The sequence below is a fragment of the Nansenia antarctica genome (assembly GCF_963989245.1).
Source record: "Nansenia antarctica genome assembly, chromosome: 20".
Lineage (NCBI taxonomy): Eukaryota > Metazoa > Chordata > Actinopteri > Argentiniformes > Microstomatidae > Nansenia > Nansenia antarctica.
Genome location: NC_137693.1, coordinates 5,320,749 through 5,336,664, shown reverse-complemented (window position 1 = coordinate 5,336,664; position 15,916 = coordinate 5,320,749). Strand labels below are relative to the sequence as shown.

At 45.4% G+C, this 15,916-nt stretch overlaps 2 protein-coding genes across 2 annotated transcripts in view; one reads left to right on the top strand and one right to left on the bottom strand.

The window, feature by feature from the left end:
* The window catches only part of bbs1 (Bardet-Biedl syndrome 1), a gene marked incomplete at both ends in the record, with an annotated part of 8,666 nt that extends 6,367 nt beyond the window's left edge, over positions 1–2,299 (top strand). Inside the window, 5 exon segments of the mRNA XM_080549734.1 lie at positions 108–266; positions 1,044–1,177; positions 1,293–1,427; positions 1,932–2,018; positions 2,213–2,299. Coding sequence (XP_080405860.1) covers positions 108–266; positions 1,044–1,177; positions 1,293–1,427; positions 1,932–2,018; positions 2,213–2,299 — 602 coding nt within the window.
* Positions 2,300–4,151: 1,852 nt separating this feature from the next.
* LOC308174622 (calpain-1 catalytic subunit) lies at positions 4,152–15,188 on the bottom strand (the record flags this gene model as incomplete). Its single annotated transcript, XM_080549723.1, has 21 exons — positions 4,152–4,178; positions 4,725–4,783; positions 4,948–5,064; positions 5,399–5,477; positions 5,767–5,835; positions 5,920–5,984; positions 6,400–6,457; positions 6,539–6,604; positions 7,287–7,326; positions 7,444–7,655; positions 7,850–7,861; positions 8,127–8,287; positions 8,909–9,069; positions 9,283–9,357; positions 9,983–10,068; positions 10,163–10,246; positions 11,648–11,816; positions 12,348–12,481; positions 13,866–13,984; positions 14,446–14,515; positions 14,913–15,188. 21 exons carry the CDS (start codon positions 15,186–15,188, stop codon positions 4,152–4,154), a joined length of 2,139 nt encoding a protein of 712 aa, XP_080405849.1.
* Positions 15,189–15,916: the final 728 nt, after the last annotated feature.

Genomic DNA, 15,916 nt, shown 5'->3' with positions numbered 1-15,916 from the left:
AAAGGGATCTTCTGGGATTCTAGGTTCCATGTTATGCACAATGGACAGGTAATACTGTATATTGATATGAAAGCTCCCTGACTCCCAGTCTCATCCCTGTTCTTTAGGAGGGGGTTTGATAGTAAAGATCCTGAAGAGGACAGCCGTCTTTGATGACAGGGACAGTGCCCCCGGCCCACCTCTGGCACAAAGCATCCGCCTCAATGTCCCCAAGAAGACCAAGTTGTACGTTGATCAAACCATGAGGGAACGTGAGAATGCAGTAGGTACGTGGGTCCAGCCAAGACGAACCTTCCTGATTCTCTGTAACACACCTTCAGGCTGCAGGAGGGTTGTCTTTGCCTTTTTCGGCAACCTCCGGGGACAGTTTGTGAGCTGGTCCCTCACTTTGGTCATTACAGTCAACTACTACCCCCTTGCACTGTGTCTCCATGGACACCTACCCCCCACCTACCCCCCCCCCCCCCCCCTGTACTGTTTCTCCTGAGACATCTGCTACCCCCCTGTACTGTTTCCCTGTGTACTGTGTCAATATAACATTTAAAAAACACACTCTTCCTTCTTCTAGCACGATGACTGCCAATGGCCCTGTCATGCCAGATTTAGTCCGCCTGGCCAAATAGTGTCCGCCTGATGTCATCTCTTGCGAACACCGTTGCTATGCACTTATTTAATCTTCTCACTAGTCAGCTATAGCTTTTATGTTGGCATGGCCATTTTATATTAAAACACCTGCTAGCATGCTCATTTCACACGTCATTCGTTCAGCTAATGTTACAGAGTTTGTTTTCAATCATACCTAGCTAGCTTACTTACTTAGCTAGTGTACTTATCAAATCTAGCTTACTTACCTATCAAATGTAGCTTTTATGTTTATATTTACATCAGGCGGACTAAATCTGGCATGACAGCCACTGTCCTGAGCATAGAGTACTTTTCCTGCTTTGACTCGTGGACGGACGATTCACTTACTTAGTCAAATGTAAGAGGATTGCAAGTCGCTTTTGAATAAGGCATCTGCTAAATGCCGTGTTTGTTTCCAGCGATGCACAGGGCCTTCCAGATGGACCTGAGCCGGCTACGTTTGGCTGCGGCCAGGGCCTACGTTAAAGCCCTGGAGTCCAGCCTCACACCCATGTCCTCCAGCCTCTCTGAGCCCCTCAAGATGAACGCTGTGGTGAGTGTGATACTCTTCTGTGCATGTGTTTGAGTGAATGTACATGTAACATTTGAACCATTTGGTAGTTCTACATAACCACTGTACCCTTCCTCCCTCTCTTCACTGTGTTTAGGTTCAGGGTCTAGGCCCGTCCTTCAAGCTAACTCTGAACATCCAGAACACAGCAGCATGTCGCCCTGTCATGAACTTGGCCATCAGCTTTCTGTATGATGAGAGCCTGTACAGGATGAGGACAGCCTACTTCAAGGTGCATGGCCTCTTTTTCATCTGTCATATATACTGGCGACAACAGTGAAGCTTGTTCAGGGTTCCCGCGCTGGTCTTAAAAAGCCTTAAAGGCTAAAAGCCAGCATTCCAATTAACAAGGCCTAAAAAGGTCGCAAATTTCAGTTATTCGGTCTAAAAATTAGGCGCTAGGTCTTAAAAATGAGATCCTGCAAGGAAATCAGTCCGACCACATCTATTTACGCAGAAATGAATCAAGCCTGAACCCAAAAAAATCCAATTCGCTTCCTTTTTTGTCTGTATGGCAGTGAAATCCCTAATTTCATCACCTCGAGGATGACAAAAAGCTATCATATGGTGTTGCGATAGGTCTAAAATCATATTCAAAGAGGTCTAAAAAGGTCTTAAATGTGACGTGTTGAAACTTGTAGGAACCCTGAGCCAGGTGCTTTATAGATTTCTAATCAAGAAGAAACCAAGGGCTTCCGGTTTGACCATCACCTAATGTTGCTCCCTCTCTACACAGATCCCCCTGCTGGTCCCCGGCCTCAACTACCCCATCGACACATTTGTGGAGTGTCTGAGTGATAAAGGAATCTCTGACATAATCAAAGTACGGGCTATACCCTCCTCTGTCACCCTATTGGCAGTATCTTAGCCGATCAAATGTAACCTAAGTATGGATTATATGATTTTGGCTCAAGTGGTACGCGTTAGTTGTCCCTGTTTGGTGTTTTAGTGCTTCGCTGAACCGTCGCCCACATGAGAGTCAGTTGTCTGTTGTTGACACATGTTGTGTAATTGCAGGTGTTTGTTCTGCGAGAGGGGAGGAGTGCACCCCTTCTGACTGCTCATATCAACATGCCTGTTAGCGAGGGACTGGCGCTCAACTGAAAAATACGTCTACATGTCCTGGAATGAACTCAGGATGCACTCACCCCCGTGCTTATAGCACCCCCTGGTAGTAGGGCCGACTCTAGGAGACTGGGATGAAAACAGCTGCTTGTGTTGGCCCTAGAGAGGTTGTAAAAGCCATGTGTAGCGTAGGACAAGGGCTTGAAGGGTATGTCACTAGAGGGACATCCAGTGTTATAGGTTTAGGTGCTGTCACAGTGCTGTCTAGATGTGGAAAGAGATGTCAGGAAAATTATGGTTGTTTTAAATACAAGTGTACAAAGTCGTTGTAATTATATTATTTATTGCTCTTGAAATGTTCTGAAAATAATGTTGCTGCTGATTTCTTAAAGTTACGTTTTACAGAAAATGACAGAAATTGTTAGTGATCATACGTTGAAAAGTTGGAATGATTGCACTTTATTGTCCAAGCTCAAATCGTATCCAGAGTTTATTTATTAAAATGTTAACGCACTCTAAAAAGAAACTGTACGACCATTCAGGCACTCGAACAGCAGATTTCTGCCTATGGTTCATGTTTTGTTTCAAATGTATTTATTTTTCTATCCACACATTCCACACACCCATTTACAATGGGGTCAGAATGTCTCTGTTCATTGGTTTTACTATGGCTTTACAACATTATGGCTTGTTCTGTCAGAATAAATTGTTTAGAACCAAAAATAAATGTGACACGGTCTGATGAAAAGGTCCGCATGTCGGATATTGTTTTCCGTTCTTTTGCAGATACTAGATATAGCAAACAACAGAGTAAGGATCACTACATACTTATAATTTGTGAATTGTATTCACTGTTATACAACAGTTAGTTCCGACCAAGTAATTTGATTGGACAAGAGGCATTCCATGAGTGCCGATATACAGTATAACAGCACTGGGACTTTTAACTATAGGTATCACTCCGAAATAACCGTTAATATCAAATTAGCTAGCCTGCAGATGTTTGTGTTCAGGTTACTAGGCAACAGTCCAGTTGCGGAACAATGTTTTGTTGACGGAGCCAAAATAAATGATTAAATAAACAAACAAATCATAATCTGTTGTCACTTATTACTGTTAACTAATAAATCGTGCTGTAGAACTGTTGTATAAAAGCAATATCACACTCGAGGTCGTGCTGATATACTGAATCACAGCCGTGCTGATATTCAGTATAACACACTCCCTCTCGTGTGATATTGCTTAATTATCGTCTGCCATGGGCTATGGGTAAGTGATGCATGGCTTGTAAACAAACATACTTTTTAAGACGTGTTCAAAAGCAAGGTCTGTGTGATCCTCTAATTATGTGTAGTGTTTTTAGCATGTTGATGTTCTTTTAGCATGTTGTGATGTGCTAAACATGCAGTTAGATGTTCAGAGCGATGTACCTTCTTAGCTGATAGCTACTAGCAGCTGTTTTGCGTGTTTTGATTCAGAGTGAGATTTTCCGGTATTTAGTTTGAGGTGTACCAACATTCAAATAAAGCATATCTTCTTCAATGATTTCAATGTATGACACATCATTTGAAAGCTGACAATCTGCACTTTCATAATCTGGGGAAAAAACAGAAAAATGACCTACCCTACTTGAGGACTTTTTCACCAGACCCAGTCACAAATATTTTCTCAAAGCATCACGTGCCAGTTATTCTTTTCATACTCATCTATCAGGCAATACTTGTGTTACCTGCATCATGCAAAACACAGCTAAGCTCTAGTTATAGAACTGCTACTATTTACATTTAAGACAATATTTCATAGATGTTAGTGGTTTGTTAGTGAAGTGTTAGTAGAAACAGTAGCAGTGGCACTGTGGCAGGCTGGAGCAGGGAAGAGGGACATCTGTCTTCTAGGCAAACATGGTGAGGGAGATCCACTACAGGGGAAGATGAATGTGGAAGAGAGAATACTTTACTGAACAAAGTTTATTACCTATTAACACATTACATTGTCATCCCTATCACATGGAAATGTGAAATACGATATATTTCCTTTTCTTCCTACGTCAAACCTACTGTACACACATCAACATATCATAACAGGGTTCCTACAAGTTTCAACAAGTACAATTTAAGACCTTTTTTAGACCTCTTTGAATATAATTGTAGACCTATTCGCAACATCAAATGATAGATTTTTGTCATCCTCGAGGTGATGAAATTAGGGATTTCACTGCCATACAGACAAAAAAGGAAGCGAATCGGCATTTCTTTGGTTCCAGCTTGATTAATTTCCGCGTAAATAGATGTGGTCGGACTGATTTCCTTGCAGGATCTCATTTTTAAGACCTCGCACCTCATTTTTAGACCGGATGACTGAAATTTGAGACCTTTTTAGGCCTTATAAATTGTATTGAAGGCTTTTTAAGACCAGCGCGGGAACCCTGCATAAGGAAGGGTGCGGTGTGTGTGTGGTAACAAACCTGGAAGAAGCTGAAAGACACTTGCCCATCTGCATCTGTGTCCATTTCTTTAAATGTCTCTGTGAAGGGGAACACAGAGTTTACAGCTGTTCCATCTACTCACATAGCTATGCTATTTGTTTCCCACATCAATCGCCTCCTCTTTTACTAGTAGCACCAGCACTGCCCTGTAGCACGATGTCTGAGGAGGAGCATGAAGAGGTTCTGGTCGAAATGAACTCACTGAACATGGTCTCCAGACGGATTAGACAGTTGACAAAGTTATCAAAGTCCACGTTCAGGTCTGGCTTTGCATAGCGAAGGATGATCAGTTGGAACAGGTGATTGGTCAACTTGAAGCCTGACAGGGAGAAGGGCAGAGAGAGAGGAGAGTGTCGTCATTTAGTATGCGTTAAATAGAACTATTGCAATGTTTTGTGTTCCACCTCGTCTCAACTGGTCTCGTCGGTAAAATAATAATATGCCTTCTGTCTGCTTACATGAACAGATGGATTTTCATAGAAAGACAGAAGAAGAAAGACCGGTTGGGCAGATGAACCCAGGGCAGGGGAGTTGCCCGTATTATTGTACACTTTGCATTAATCAATACAAAAATACATCAAGTAGAACCAGATGTTCTATGTCTTCGTTTCTGGTGAGAAACGATTACAACAGTGATGGTAATGAAATAGTACCAGCAGATTCCAGTGCCAAGCGTATCTCATAGGAGCTCATGGTCCCAGATTTGTCCAGGTCAAACTTCCTGAACACAGTCTGGTGTTGTTGAGGTGGGAAAGAGAGGCAAGAGTCAAGTTACAGTTTACATTGACATTTTAGCATGTTTCACCATTTAGCTTTTATCAAGCGACTTACAACAACACAAATACATTTATCTAAAGTAAGTGAATCGTCTATACATCAGTCGTCACAAGAAAAAATTAAAATACTGCCATTGGCAGTCCCCATGACCGTTAACAGTTATCTCTAAGGATAGACTGAAAGAAGGACACTTGGAGAGGAGTATCAAATCCACTCAAAATAAACGAGTTTGTGTTTGACTCACAAGGTAGCGTTTGATTTTCTCCCATAGCACATGAAACTCAGTCAAACCCAGCTTCCCGCTGCCAGTAGTCTGTCAGAACGATGTCAAGGACAAGAGTGATGACTAGAACAAGACACAATGCAGCCATGCTTGTAAAAGTTTCATCAAGGATACATCCATGAGCGTGATCATGCAGCGACATGCCTCCTTCCCAAAGCCGTTTGTCTTGAGGTCTTTATCTGTGACAGAGAAGGTTCCAGTCAGGAAACTACAGTAGTCTTATCACCCTTTCATTCAAGACACATAAAAACATTACTATAAAAGATGCCAGTATCGGCATGGGGCGGCTGTAGCGCAGGAGGTAGAGTCGCCGTCTAATGATCACGAGGTTGGCAGATCAGCGGTTCGAGCCCCGGCTGGCCACATGTCGAGGTGTCCTTGGGCAAGACACTGAACCCCACAATTGCTCCCAGTGCGTGGGCCAGCGCCTTGCATGGCAGCTTGCCGCCATTGGTGTGTGAATGTGAATGTGTGTGTGAATGGGTGAATGAGAGGCCGTTGTAAAGCGCTTTGGAGCAGCAAAAAAGGCGCTATATAAGTGCAGTCCATTTACCATTTACCCATGACCCATTAATCTAGTGTCTGTAGACTTACGCTTGCTGATGATTCGGTTAAGGATAGTCTGAAGTTTGGAGGCACTGATCTCCATTTCCTGTGGGAGAAAAGATGATGAAAAAAGACTACAAGTACCATGATACCAGTATGACTCCACCGAAACCTCTATTTCTCTCACCGATCCAGCCAGCTGTTTGAAGAGATTCTTGAAGCCCTCATCAATCTGGCTCTCATCCAGCTCTGGCTGCAGTGGAAACACATAGACAACTTGTTTAACATGTAGTGCAGTGTGGTGTAATGTGGTGTGGTGTGGTGTGGTGTGTGTATTGTAGTGTGGTGTGGTGTGGTGTGTGTATTGTAGTGTGGGGTGGTGTGTGTATTGTAGTGTGGTGTGGTGTGTTGTGGTGTGGTGTGTATTGAAGTGTGGTGTGGTGTGTTGTGTATTGAAGTGTGTTGTGGTGTGGTGTGTATTGAAGTGTGGGGTGGTGTGATGTGATGTGGTGTGTGTATTGAAGTGTGGGGTGGTGTGATGTGGTGTGTGTATTGTAGTGTGCGGTGGTGTGATGTGATGTGGTGTGTGTATTGAAGTGTGGGGTGGTGTGATGTGTTGTGGTGTGTTGTGGTGTGGTGTGTGTATTGTAGTGTGATGTGTTGTAGTGTGTGTATTGTAGTGTGGGGTGGTGTGATGTGTTGTGGTGTGTATTGTAGTGTGGTGTGGTGTGTGTATTTTAGTGTGTTGTGGTGTGGTGTGTGTATTGTAGTGTGGTGTGGTGTGGTGTGTGTATTGTAGTGTAGTGTGGTGTGTGTATTGTAGTGTGTGTATTGTAGAGCAGTGTGTTGTGGTGTACATCATACAGGGTCTGCTGATCTGTCATCGAGTTAACCTCAGACCGATATCATTTTTATAAGCATTTCATATTTCAAACCTCCTCTGGCAGATCAGCTGAGATGTCATCGTCCAGTTCCCTGTCAAACAGAGGAGAAGATGTTTAGCCATGCTTCGAGGTTCAATTGCTTGAGATTTCCATTGTCACATTTCTCTCCCTCCTTCCTGGCAGCACCCGGGGCACGGCGAGGACTCACTGGGAGTCAGCGGGCCTCTCGGAGAACACTCTCAGCACAAAGTCTCCGTCCTTCTGGGGCTCGAAGGTGGAGGGGACGATGATGTACTCTCCCTGAGGCAGGCAGAAGCGGGAGCTCACTTCGCGCAGGTTGACGAACAGGTCGGAACGGGCGCTCGATTCATGACTCAGGAAGAAGTCCCTCTTCAGGTGCACCCCAGCCCTGCCTGACATCTGGCAGGGAGAGGGAAGGGCGCGAAAGAGGAGAAAAGACCAGCAATGGGAGAGGAGGAAAGAGAGGATATTATTATGAGAGTGGAGGCTAGGAATACAAGAGAAATATTTGTGGGTGATGTTTTTTTTTAACTCCAGGTTGCTGTTTTAGCCAGAAGCATCTCTCCAGAGTGTATCCACTCTCCATACTGTACCTCCTGTGGAACCTAAAGGCGTGTAAAGGGGAGATGAGAGAGCAGTAGTTAAGCCATATCGCTTGTGAGAATTCAACACTTTTTAAAATGAGATTTGTTGATTGGGATGTTAGGGTTTGGGGTTTAATCTGAGTCACTAAATCTTTAATATTAGTTTAATCTGAGTCACTAAATCTTTAATATCAGTTTAATCTGAGTCACTAAATCCTTTTCCCTTACATGACCGCTAACAAATAACAGTTTGAGATTTTGTTTTGTTGAGTAAACTGTCTCTTGCCTCGTAGATGGCGAATCCAATGGTCTCCATGTCCTTCCCCTCACGCCGCTGCCGACGGCGGTCCTTCTGCATCAGTGCCACCAAGAAGCTGCAACCTGATTGGCCCTCTGTATCGGGATGCTGAAGGGCCACTTTGTACTGGGGGTTGAGCCAGAACGTTGCTGTAAAGACGATGGAAAAACTGTATAAATAATAATAATTATTATTATAATAATTATAATAATACTGTATTACAGGTATGTGGTATATAGCTATTTTCTAGATACTCAAAGACGCTTTACAAACTGAAAATATTGAGTAGTAAAATAAAAAGAAACAAAAAAATAAAGAAAATAAAGAAAAAAGGGGTCTAATTATTTTTTTGATTGCTAAATCAAGTGTCTTTGTAGAACAATCTACTCTGTATACTGCAAGTGTATCTAGATTTCGGGCGGAGAAGCGGCGAAAAACAAGCAACGCCAGCGTCCTCTCTCGACCGGCATTTTTTGAAAAGTGAAAAGTCTTACTAGTATGATCAATGTAATGTTAGCTAGCTTACCTCTAAACCTGGATTTGGCTGGGCATAAATGACTTAATTTGAGGTGGTAATCACAGTCTGGCTATCTTATCTGTCCGGTAAAACCACAGATATCCGTATTTTTCGTATCATTCTGTGGTAAAACTTCGGTGGTACTTCACGACTGTCATGCAACATGTTGAGCAACAACACAATGAACAGACAAAATGTACAGTTTCACTGTACAAGATGAGATGAAACTCCTCCATCCCGTGCCCGACCATACCTGCGTGGTTCCTGCAGCCCCCTGCGGTGCTGCCCCTCCTCCACTCCCCAGGGTACAGAGCTGTGCTCCACTTCTTCAGCTGGCTGGCCTGCAGCGCGTCCGCTGTCAGATTACAGATCTCCAGTCTGCTGAACTGACGCAGGAACTCAGCAAACGACATCCTGTGTGTGTGCGTGCGTGCGTGCGTGCGTGCGTGTGTGTGTGTGTGTGTGTGTGTGTGTGTGTGTGTGTGTGTGTGTGTGTGTGTTTGTGTGGATAAGAACGGATGTGAGAGGATGGCGGTGGGATAGAAAGAGAGGAGTTTCATCATTAACCATCTTCACCCGTACCCAAAACACAAGACAGAATTCGACAAAACTTCCAAAACTACTCACCAGAACTCCCCGTCCTCGCTACGGTTATACAGTCTACCTCTGACGGCCTTGTCGACTCCGTCCCACTCCCTGGAGCTGAATACAACCACAGACAAAAAAGTCCCGAGTCTCTCACAGCATAGCATCAGATTGCTACATACTGACACCAGTTTTCACTTCCCAAAAAATAATAAAAGAAAGAAACCTAAAACAACCATCCTGTCTCGACATCCCTCAAACCACCACCTAATGAACTCCCCATCTGTCACTCTCTGTCACTGTTAGGGCTTTCACACCGGCAAAGAACCGTGCCGGTTCGCGTTCGGAAACCTCCGAACGTTGGCGCTGTCTGGCGAACGAGCCCGCGTTCATACCAGTGTATCGTTCGCCAGACAGCGCCAACGTTCGGAGGTTTCCGAACGCGAACGCGAACCGGCACGGTCCTTTGCCGGTGTGAAAGCCCTATGTATATCTCATTTGTTCCCACCAGTAACCCATATCCTGTCCTCCTCCACCTCATTCCTCTACCTCCATCAGGGGGGGCTGGTGGAGGTAGAAATCGGAGGGGCACATTGTGATGCATGGAAAGGGAATCAAACACCATTCCTCGTTCCATTCCATTGCATCACAATGAGCCTGTCCTCCAATTTTCGACCCCCCCCCACCAGCCTCCCCTGCCCCTCCATCTCTCCTCTATCTCCCCCTACCCCTCTCCTCTCACTTGTCGCTCCAGGCTCCGGTCCACTCCACCTCCCCCCAGGGGTTTCGGATTCTGATCAGCTTGGTGGGACTCCCTCTGAACACCACCTGGCCAATAGACACGGAGAGAGCTGTCTGTGATCAACTGCAAGTGTCATTTAGATCACATAGATGTCCTTTGGCCGACGGGCCATGGGCTCACCTCCTCTACCCCTGTCACGGAGTACGCGTGGCCTTTCACCAACTTCTTGAAAGTCATCGCCTCCATTTCGAAAACGCCCGAAATCTGTGGAGAGAGTGGAGAGGCAGACAATCACCCTGACATTGAGACGTACTGTACAGAGGATTAGATGAACTGATGTTCGTCATTCTAGAATATATAAAGAAGCTCAACCCCCCGCTCCCTCGTAAAGAATACACCGTGTTTGAATCTGTATCTGTTCACAGACTGTGTGTTTCTATCAGGAGAGGCTGGTGGAAGTGGTAATCCCAGGACGGGCTCATGGTAAATGGACTGCACTTATATATATAGCGCCTTATTCCTTATTCCTTGGTCCTCTGTGGCTCAGTTGGTAGAGCGTGGCGCTGACAACGCTTAGGTTGTGGGTTTCGATTCCCGCTGGGACCATAGGTCGTAGGAGAGCATCCTCACCTACGGCATCTGCAACTGGTTCTCCAGCTGCACAACAGCGGAGAGAAATGCGCTACAGAGAGTCGTGAGAACAGCACAGAAGATCACCGGCGCCCCCCTCCCCTCTCTGGAAGAGCTGTACAACACACGCTGTCACAGGAAGGCCTCCAAGATCTCCAGGGACCCGACCCACCCTGGGTACGTACACTTTACCAGGCTGCCCTCGAAAAGGCGGTTCAGGACCCTGGCAGCAAGGACAAACAGACTGAAGAACAGCTTCTACCACAGTACCGTCCAGGCCCTGAACACAGCAAAGACCTAAGTTCTGGGCCCTGGACAGTCTGGACGGATTGATGGCAGCTGCTGGCCTGAAAAAATCAGGTGTAGTGCTGAGGCACAAACATGTACATTTCAAGCCTGCAAACTGTGACACTTTAAACAAATGTGAAATAATACTATTGTGCAATATGACAACCCTAGTCGTCTATCTGTACAGTATAGTACAGTGGATAGTGTACATAGCCTTTATTTATGTAAACCAGCTCCTTCCCTTCTTGTGATTTTTTTAAAAAGTGTTTTTTCCCCCTTTCCTAAACACCAGGGGAGCCCCCCCCCTCCTAAATTTCGTTGTTTGGTACCTGTACTGTAGCAATGACAATAAAGTCCATTCATTCATTCATTCATTCATATACTGAAACTCACTGCAATGTAAGTCGCTTTGGATAAAAGCGTCAGCTAAATAGCGTATATTATTCCAAGGCGCCATTTACAATGGCGTCTCATTCACCCATTCACACACACACATCAGTGTCTTTCCCAAGGACACCTCGACACGTGGCCAGACGGGGATCGAACCGCAGAACCGCTGACCTTGCGATCATTAGAAAGCCGGCTCTTCCTCCTGAGCCACAGCCGCCCGCCCCCGTTCATTGTAATGCATGGGATGGAATGCGGAAATGGTTCTGCCTCCACCAGCGATTTCTGCCTCCACCAGCCTCCCCTTGGTTTCTATGAGCATGTGTAATGTGTCTGCGTATGGATGGCCTAAGTGCTCACATCTATGGAGCAGCCTAGCAAGGATCCTCTCTCCACGGCTCTCCCGATGATACTGAAGAGGTCTGGAGGGGCCTTCTTCAGCTCAAACATCTCCGTCACTCCTCCCGTGAAGTCTTCAAACCCCTCTGATGTACTTCCCCCTGAGAGAGCCTCATAGCAGCCATTTAGCCTGCAAGCCACACATACAGACAGTAAGGCTCGGTAACAGACAGTGGTCCTCTGGGACCATATATACTGAAATGCATGCACTTATTGCAATGTACCGGTAAGTCGCTTTGGATAAAAGCGTCAGCTAAATGGCATATATTATTATATTAGCAGACCTGATGTTTGACTTCTGTATTTTATTTTATTTTTTCTAAGAAATACTTGTTCCTATATAGTGCCTGATCAATTGCTCTGGCAGAATTGTTTATTTTTTTAATCTAACATGTACATCGTGAGCTTAGAATTATAAGGTTCTATCTCCGTTTAGGGTAGTTCAGACATATTGAGCGTCAACGTTTTTTACATTTCATTATGTTTTGTGAGATGGAACCTTTGTATTTTATTAATTACTAACTAAAAAATGGCAACATTTTAAAAATAACACCACACAGGCATTAATAAAAAACTCAATTCTGACCAAAAATGGAGATAGAACCTTATAATTCTAACGTCACGACATGGCATTGTTGTCCCTCTCTCCCCCTGTGCTTACTTTGCGTAGGCCTTCTCCAGCAGAGCGCTCCAGAACTCGCCTCCCTCAGCCGAGTGGAGGAACAGCAGCTTTCCCTCCTTCACCGGCAGCCTGTCATCGATCACCACATCCACCCACTCCCCGAACTGCCAGAACTGCACACCAAGCACACGTCAGGGAAGAAGCGATGCTGCTATACATCATGATACCAAAAACCTCTGGTCCCCTGGTCCACCACAAAAATGTCACTTTTAAAATACGAATCTCTACAGTATACAGAGTTGATTGTTGCGAAAGGTTGAAAGGTTCTTCTAACCATCATAATTCACATAGAATGATATTCCTAAGTATCAGAATTGATCCAATCTAATTAGAATTCGGATGCCTGTGTGTTTTGCTGCATTATGCTGGGTGGGAGTGGCTCTTCTGCAGAGCTTTTTTCCCCACACTACTGTGTAAAGAGTCAGGTTGCCAGAACAGTGGAGACTACTTGGCAACTCAAGATGACTGCAGTGCAGCCCATAAACCGTCAGAAATAAAAAAAACAAGCACTGTACAGCAAAGCAACACTTCTTTGCTTATGTGTGTTCCATGCACTGCCTTTCTCGCGACGTGCGGTGCCCCTGATCTTTATGCCATGCCTGTGTCTGGCAGGGGCACTCTGTTTGGGGTGGCATGCGGAGTAAGACAGGGGCGAGGCTGGGGGGGGGGCTGGCTTGGTGCACCCCGGAGGAATTTTGCAGCAGCGTGCCGGGTGCTGCCCCGCCTGGGAGCTCGTGAGTGACACAGCGTTTATGTGCGTCCACCTATAAATACTGCCAGTAAATATAGCAGCGTGCGTGCCGCCTGTGGGGACAGCACTGGAGAAGATGGGGGGTTGGGGGACACTGGCGTTCAGAACCACTGTGCTGCTGGGTTGTGGGAAATCGAGGGTGGATGGAGGCACAGATCAGCTACACTACTATAGTAAAAAGAAGTATGTATGTATGTATGTATGTATGTATGGGGAATAAGGCCTCCTTCTCTGTCCTTAGTTCAAATGTATGGTGGCTTCAGACAAACAACGTCTTCTACATTCTCTATGAGACACACAGTTCATGCTGGAGTTTTGGCAAGATGACACAGTGGATATGGAGGTGGAGGTGGGTCACGTCAGGGTTAGGGTTAGCGTACTGTATAGGTTATGGTTAGGGTACTGTATAGGTTAGGGTTAGGGTACTGTATAGATTATGGTTAGGGTACTGTATAGGTTAGGGTTAGGGTACTATAGATTATGGTTAGGGTACTGTATAGATTATGGTTAGGGTACTGTATAGATTATGGTTAAGGTACTGTATAGATTATGGTTAGGGTACTGTATAGATTATGGTTAGGGTACTGTCTAGGTTGGGGTTAGGGTACTGTCTAGGTTGGGGTTAGGCTACTGTATAGGTTAGGGTTAGGGTACTGTATTGATTGAGTACTATATCGGGGAAAAGGGGTGAAGGAACAAGCTGGTAATAGTAATAGGAGGCGATGTTGGTGTTGGTGTGGCAGCACCTGGAAGTGAAAGATCCCTGTGTACTGTTGATGGAAGCTCTGACCATGGGGCACCACTCGCCGTAGCAGCGTCTCGTTCAGCGTGAGTGACGCAATCGCTGCCAGCAGCCAACAGTCACCTGACACATGACATAAAACACCATGTGACTATGGAACTTTAGCTTAGCAATGAGAGAAAAAAAAAAAAACATTCCGTATAATACTGTATAATTAGAACACCATGTAACGAAGACTAGAGGTATTGTGGCCTGGGGTGGTCCAGTGACCTAGCACCGTGGTCTACAGTGCACACATTATGCCCATGTCGGCATGGGTTCGAATCCGGCCCATGTCCTACTGACATGGGTTCGAATCCGGCCCATGCCCTCTCCTCCTTGCTTTCCTGTCTACCTTCACTGTCTCTATCTAATAAAATGAAAAATATGAGTGGGACTGCCCCACTCAGAAAAAAATAACCTTAAAAAAAGGGAGGTATTGAGTGTCTTTCCTGATCTCTATGTGTTCCTGTCTTTTCTCTGTAGACACAGTCACAGAGCACACAGGGCCATGTAAGATCAGAGGCTGGGCACGCAGGACTCACCCAGGGCTCCCTGGCAGACGTCAGTGCGGGTGGCGCCATCCACGATGAAGTGAGGGTCGGAGCAGAACTCCTGGGGGGTATAGAGAGGATCTGTGAAGCACAGCTGTCAGAAGGAATGGGAAGCTCTTTGCTCATTGGCTAACTTACTGGACTGCTATAGGGTCAAACATCCTACAGACATGCCAATAGGACATAGGGATACAGGGAAATGTATTTGTTGTACAAAACAAATTACTATTGTATTGTGCTACGATTGTGTTATATTAAGAGGAGAGCTAGTGAGTAAGAATTTAATTGTGCGGTCATACACTCTCCTGTATGTACATAATAAACTCTGAACTTGAGTGCAACCAACCCAATACTGTTTGAAAACAGAATCAGTATCTTACTATGGCCTACTAAAACCGTGGCCTGTTTAAAGAGACAGTTATGTTATGGTCTATGGCCTGTCGAAGCGTTTCCCTCACCGTGGGTCTCATCCACTGGACCCCCTGTATCTTGGCGGAGCGTGGTCCCAGCTCTTTAAAACCCAGCGAGGAGGCCTGAGGGGGGAAAGCTTCATCCTCAAACAGGCGGCCGCTCTGCAGAGAGCGAGCCCGGAGATACTCAAAGTCCTGGTTCAGGAACTTGAGGGCCTTGTCGTTCTGCCCCAGGCCTTCACTGCGTTCCCACTGGCTCCTCAGTCGGGCAGCCACTCCAGAGGCAAACACACGCTCTATCACCTGCTCCATCACCTGCGCCATGGGAACTGGCTTACTGAGAGGAACACTGGCAACTGGAAGTGAGAGGGAGTAGAAGGAGATTCATCTGCTATGAATTATGAGACTTACTGTAACAATACATACTGTAAAAAGTACAAACACTCATTACCATTAGCACTCAAACCATTATGCAGCACGCACACACACACACACACACACACACACACATACACACACAATTACACACACAAACACACACAAAAATACACACACACACACACACACGCACACGCACGCACACACACACACACACACACACACACACACACACACACACACACACACACGCACACACACAGCTCCGCTCTGTTTAGCCCCAGGGGCAGGTAGGGTTGAAGGGAGTGTTTGACACACAACAACAAATGCACAATTTATGCACACCGTACATTAATCGTACACGTATTTTCAACTCAAAGTAAATCACGTTCACAATTCCTTCGTTTCATATTAGTTCTACATAAATCATTAAACTAAACAGCAAATTGGTCTACTCAACCACGCCTTTACAACTCTTTTACACACACAAATAATGCAAATCAAATATCAAAAAGAAAATAAAGAAAATAAAGAAAATAAAAAATAAAACAACACTACAGTACCTGTAAGGAAACGTTTATACCGGTCACCGGTAAATTGCTCGCCCCTACTTCATGTCGAGACTGTTACTCCAGCTGCCGCTCCGATCGCTGTCCCCCTCCCAGACAAGCAAG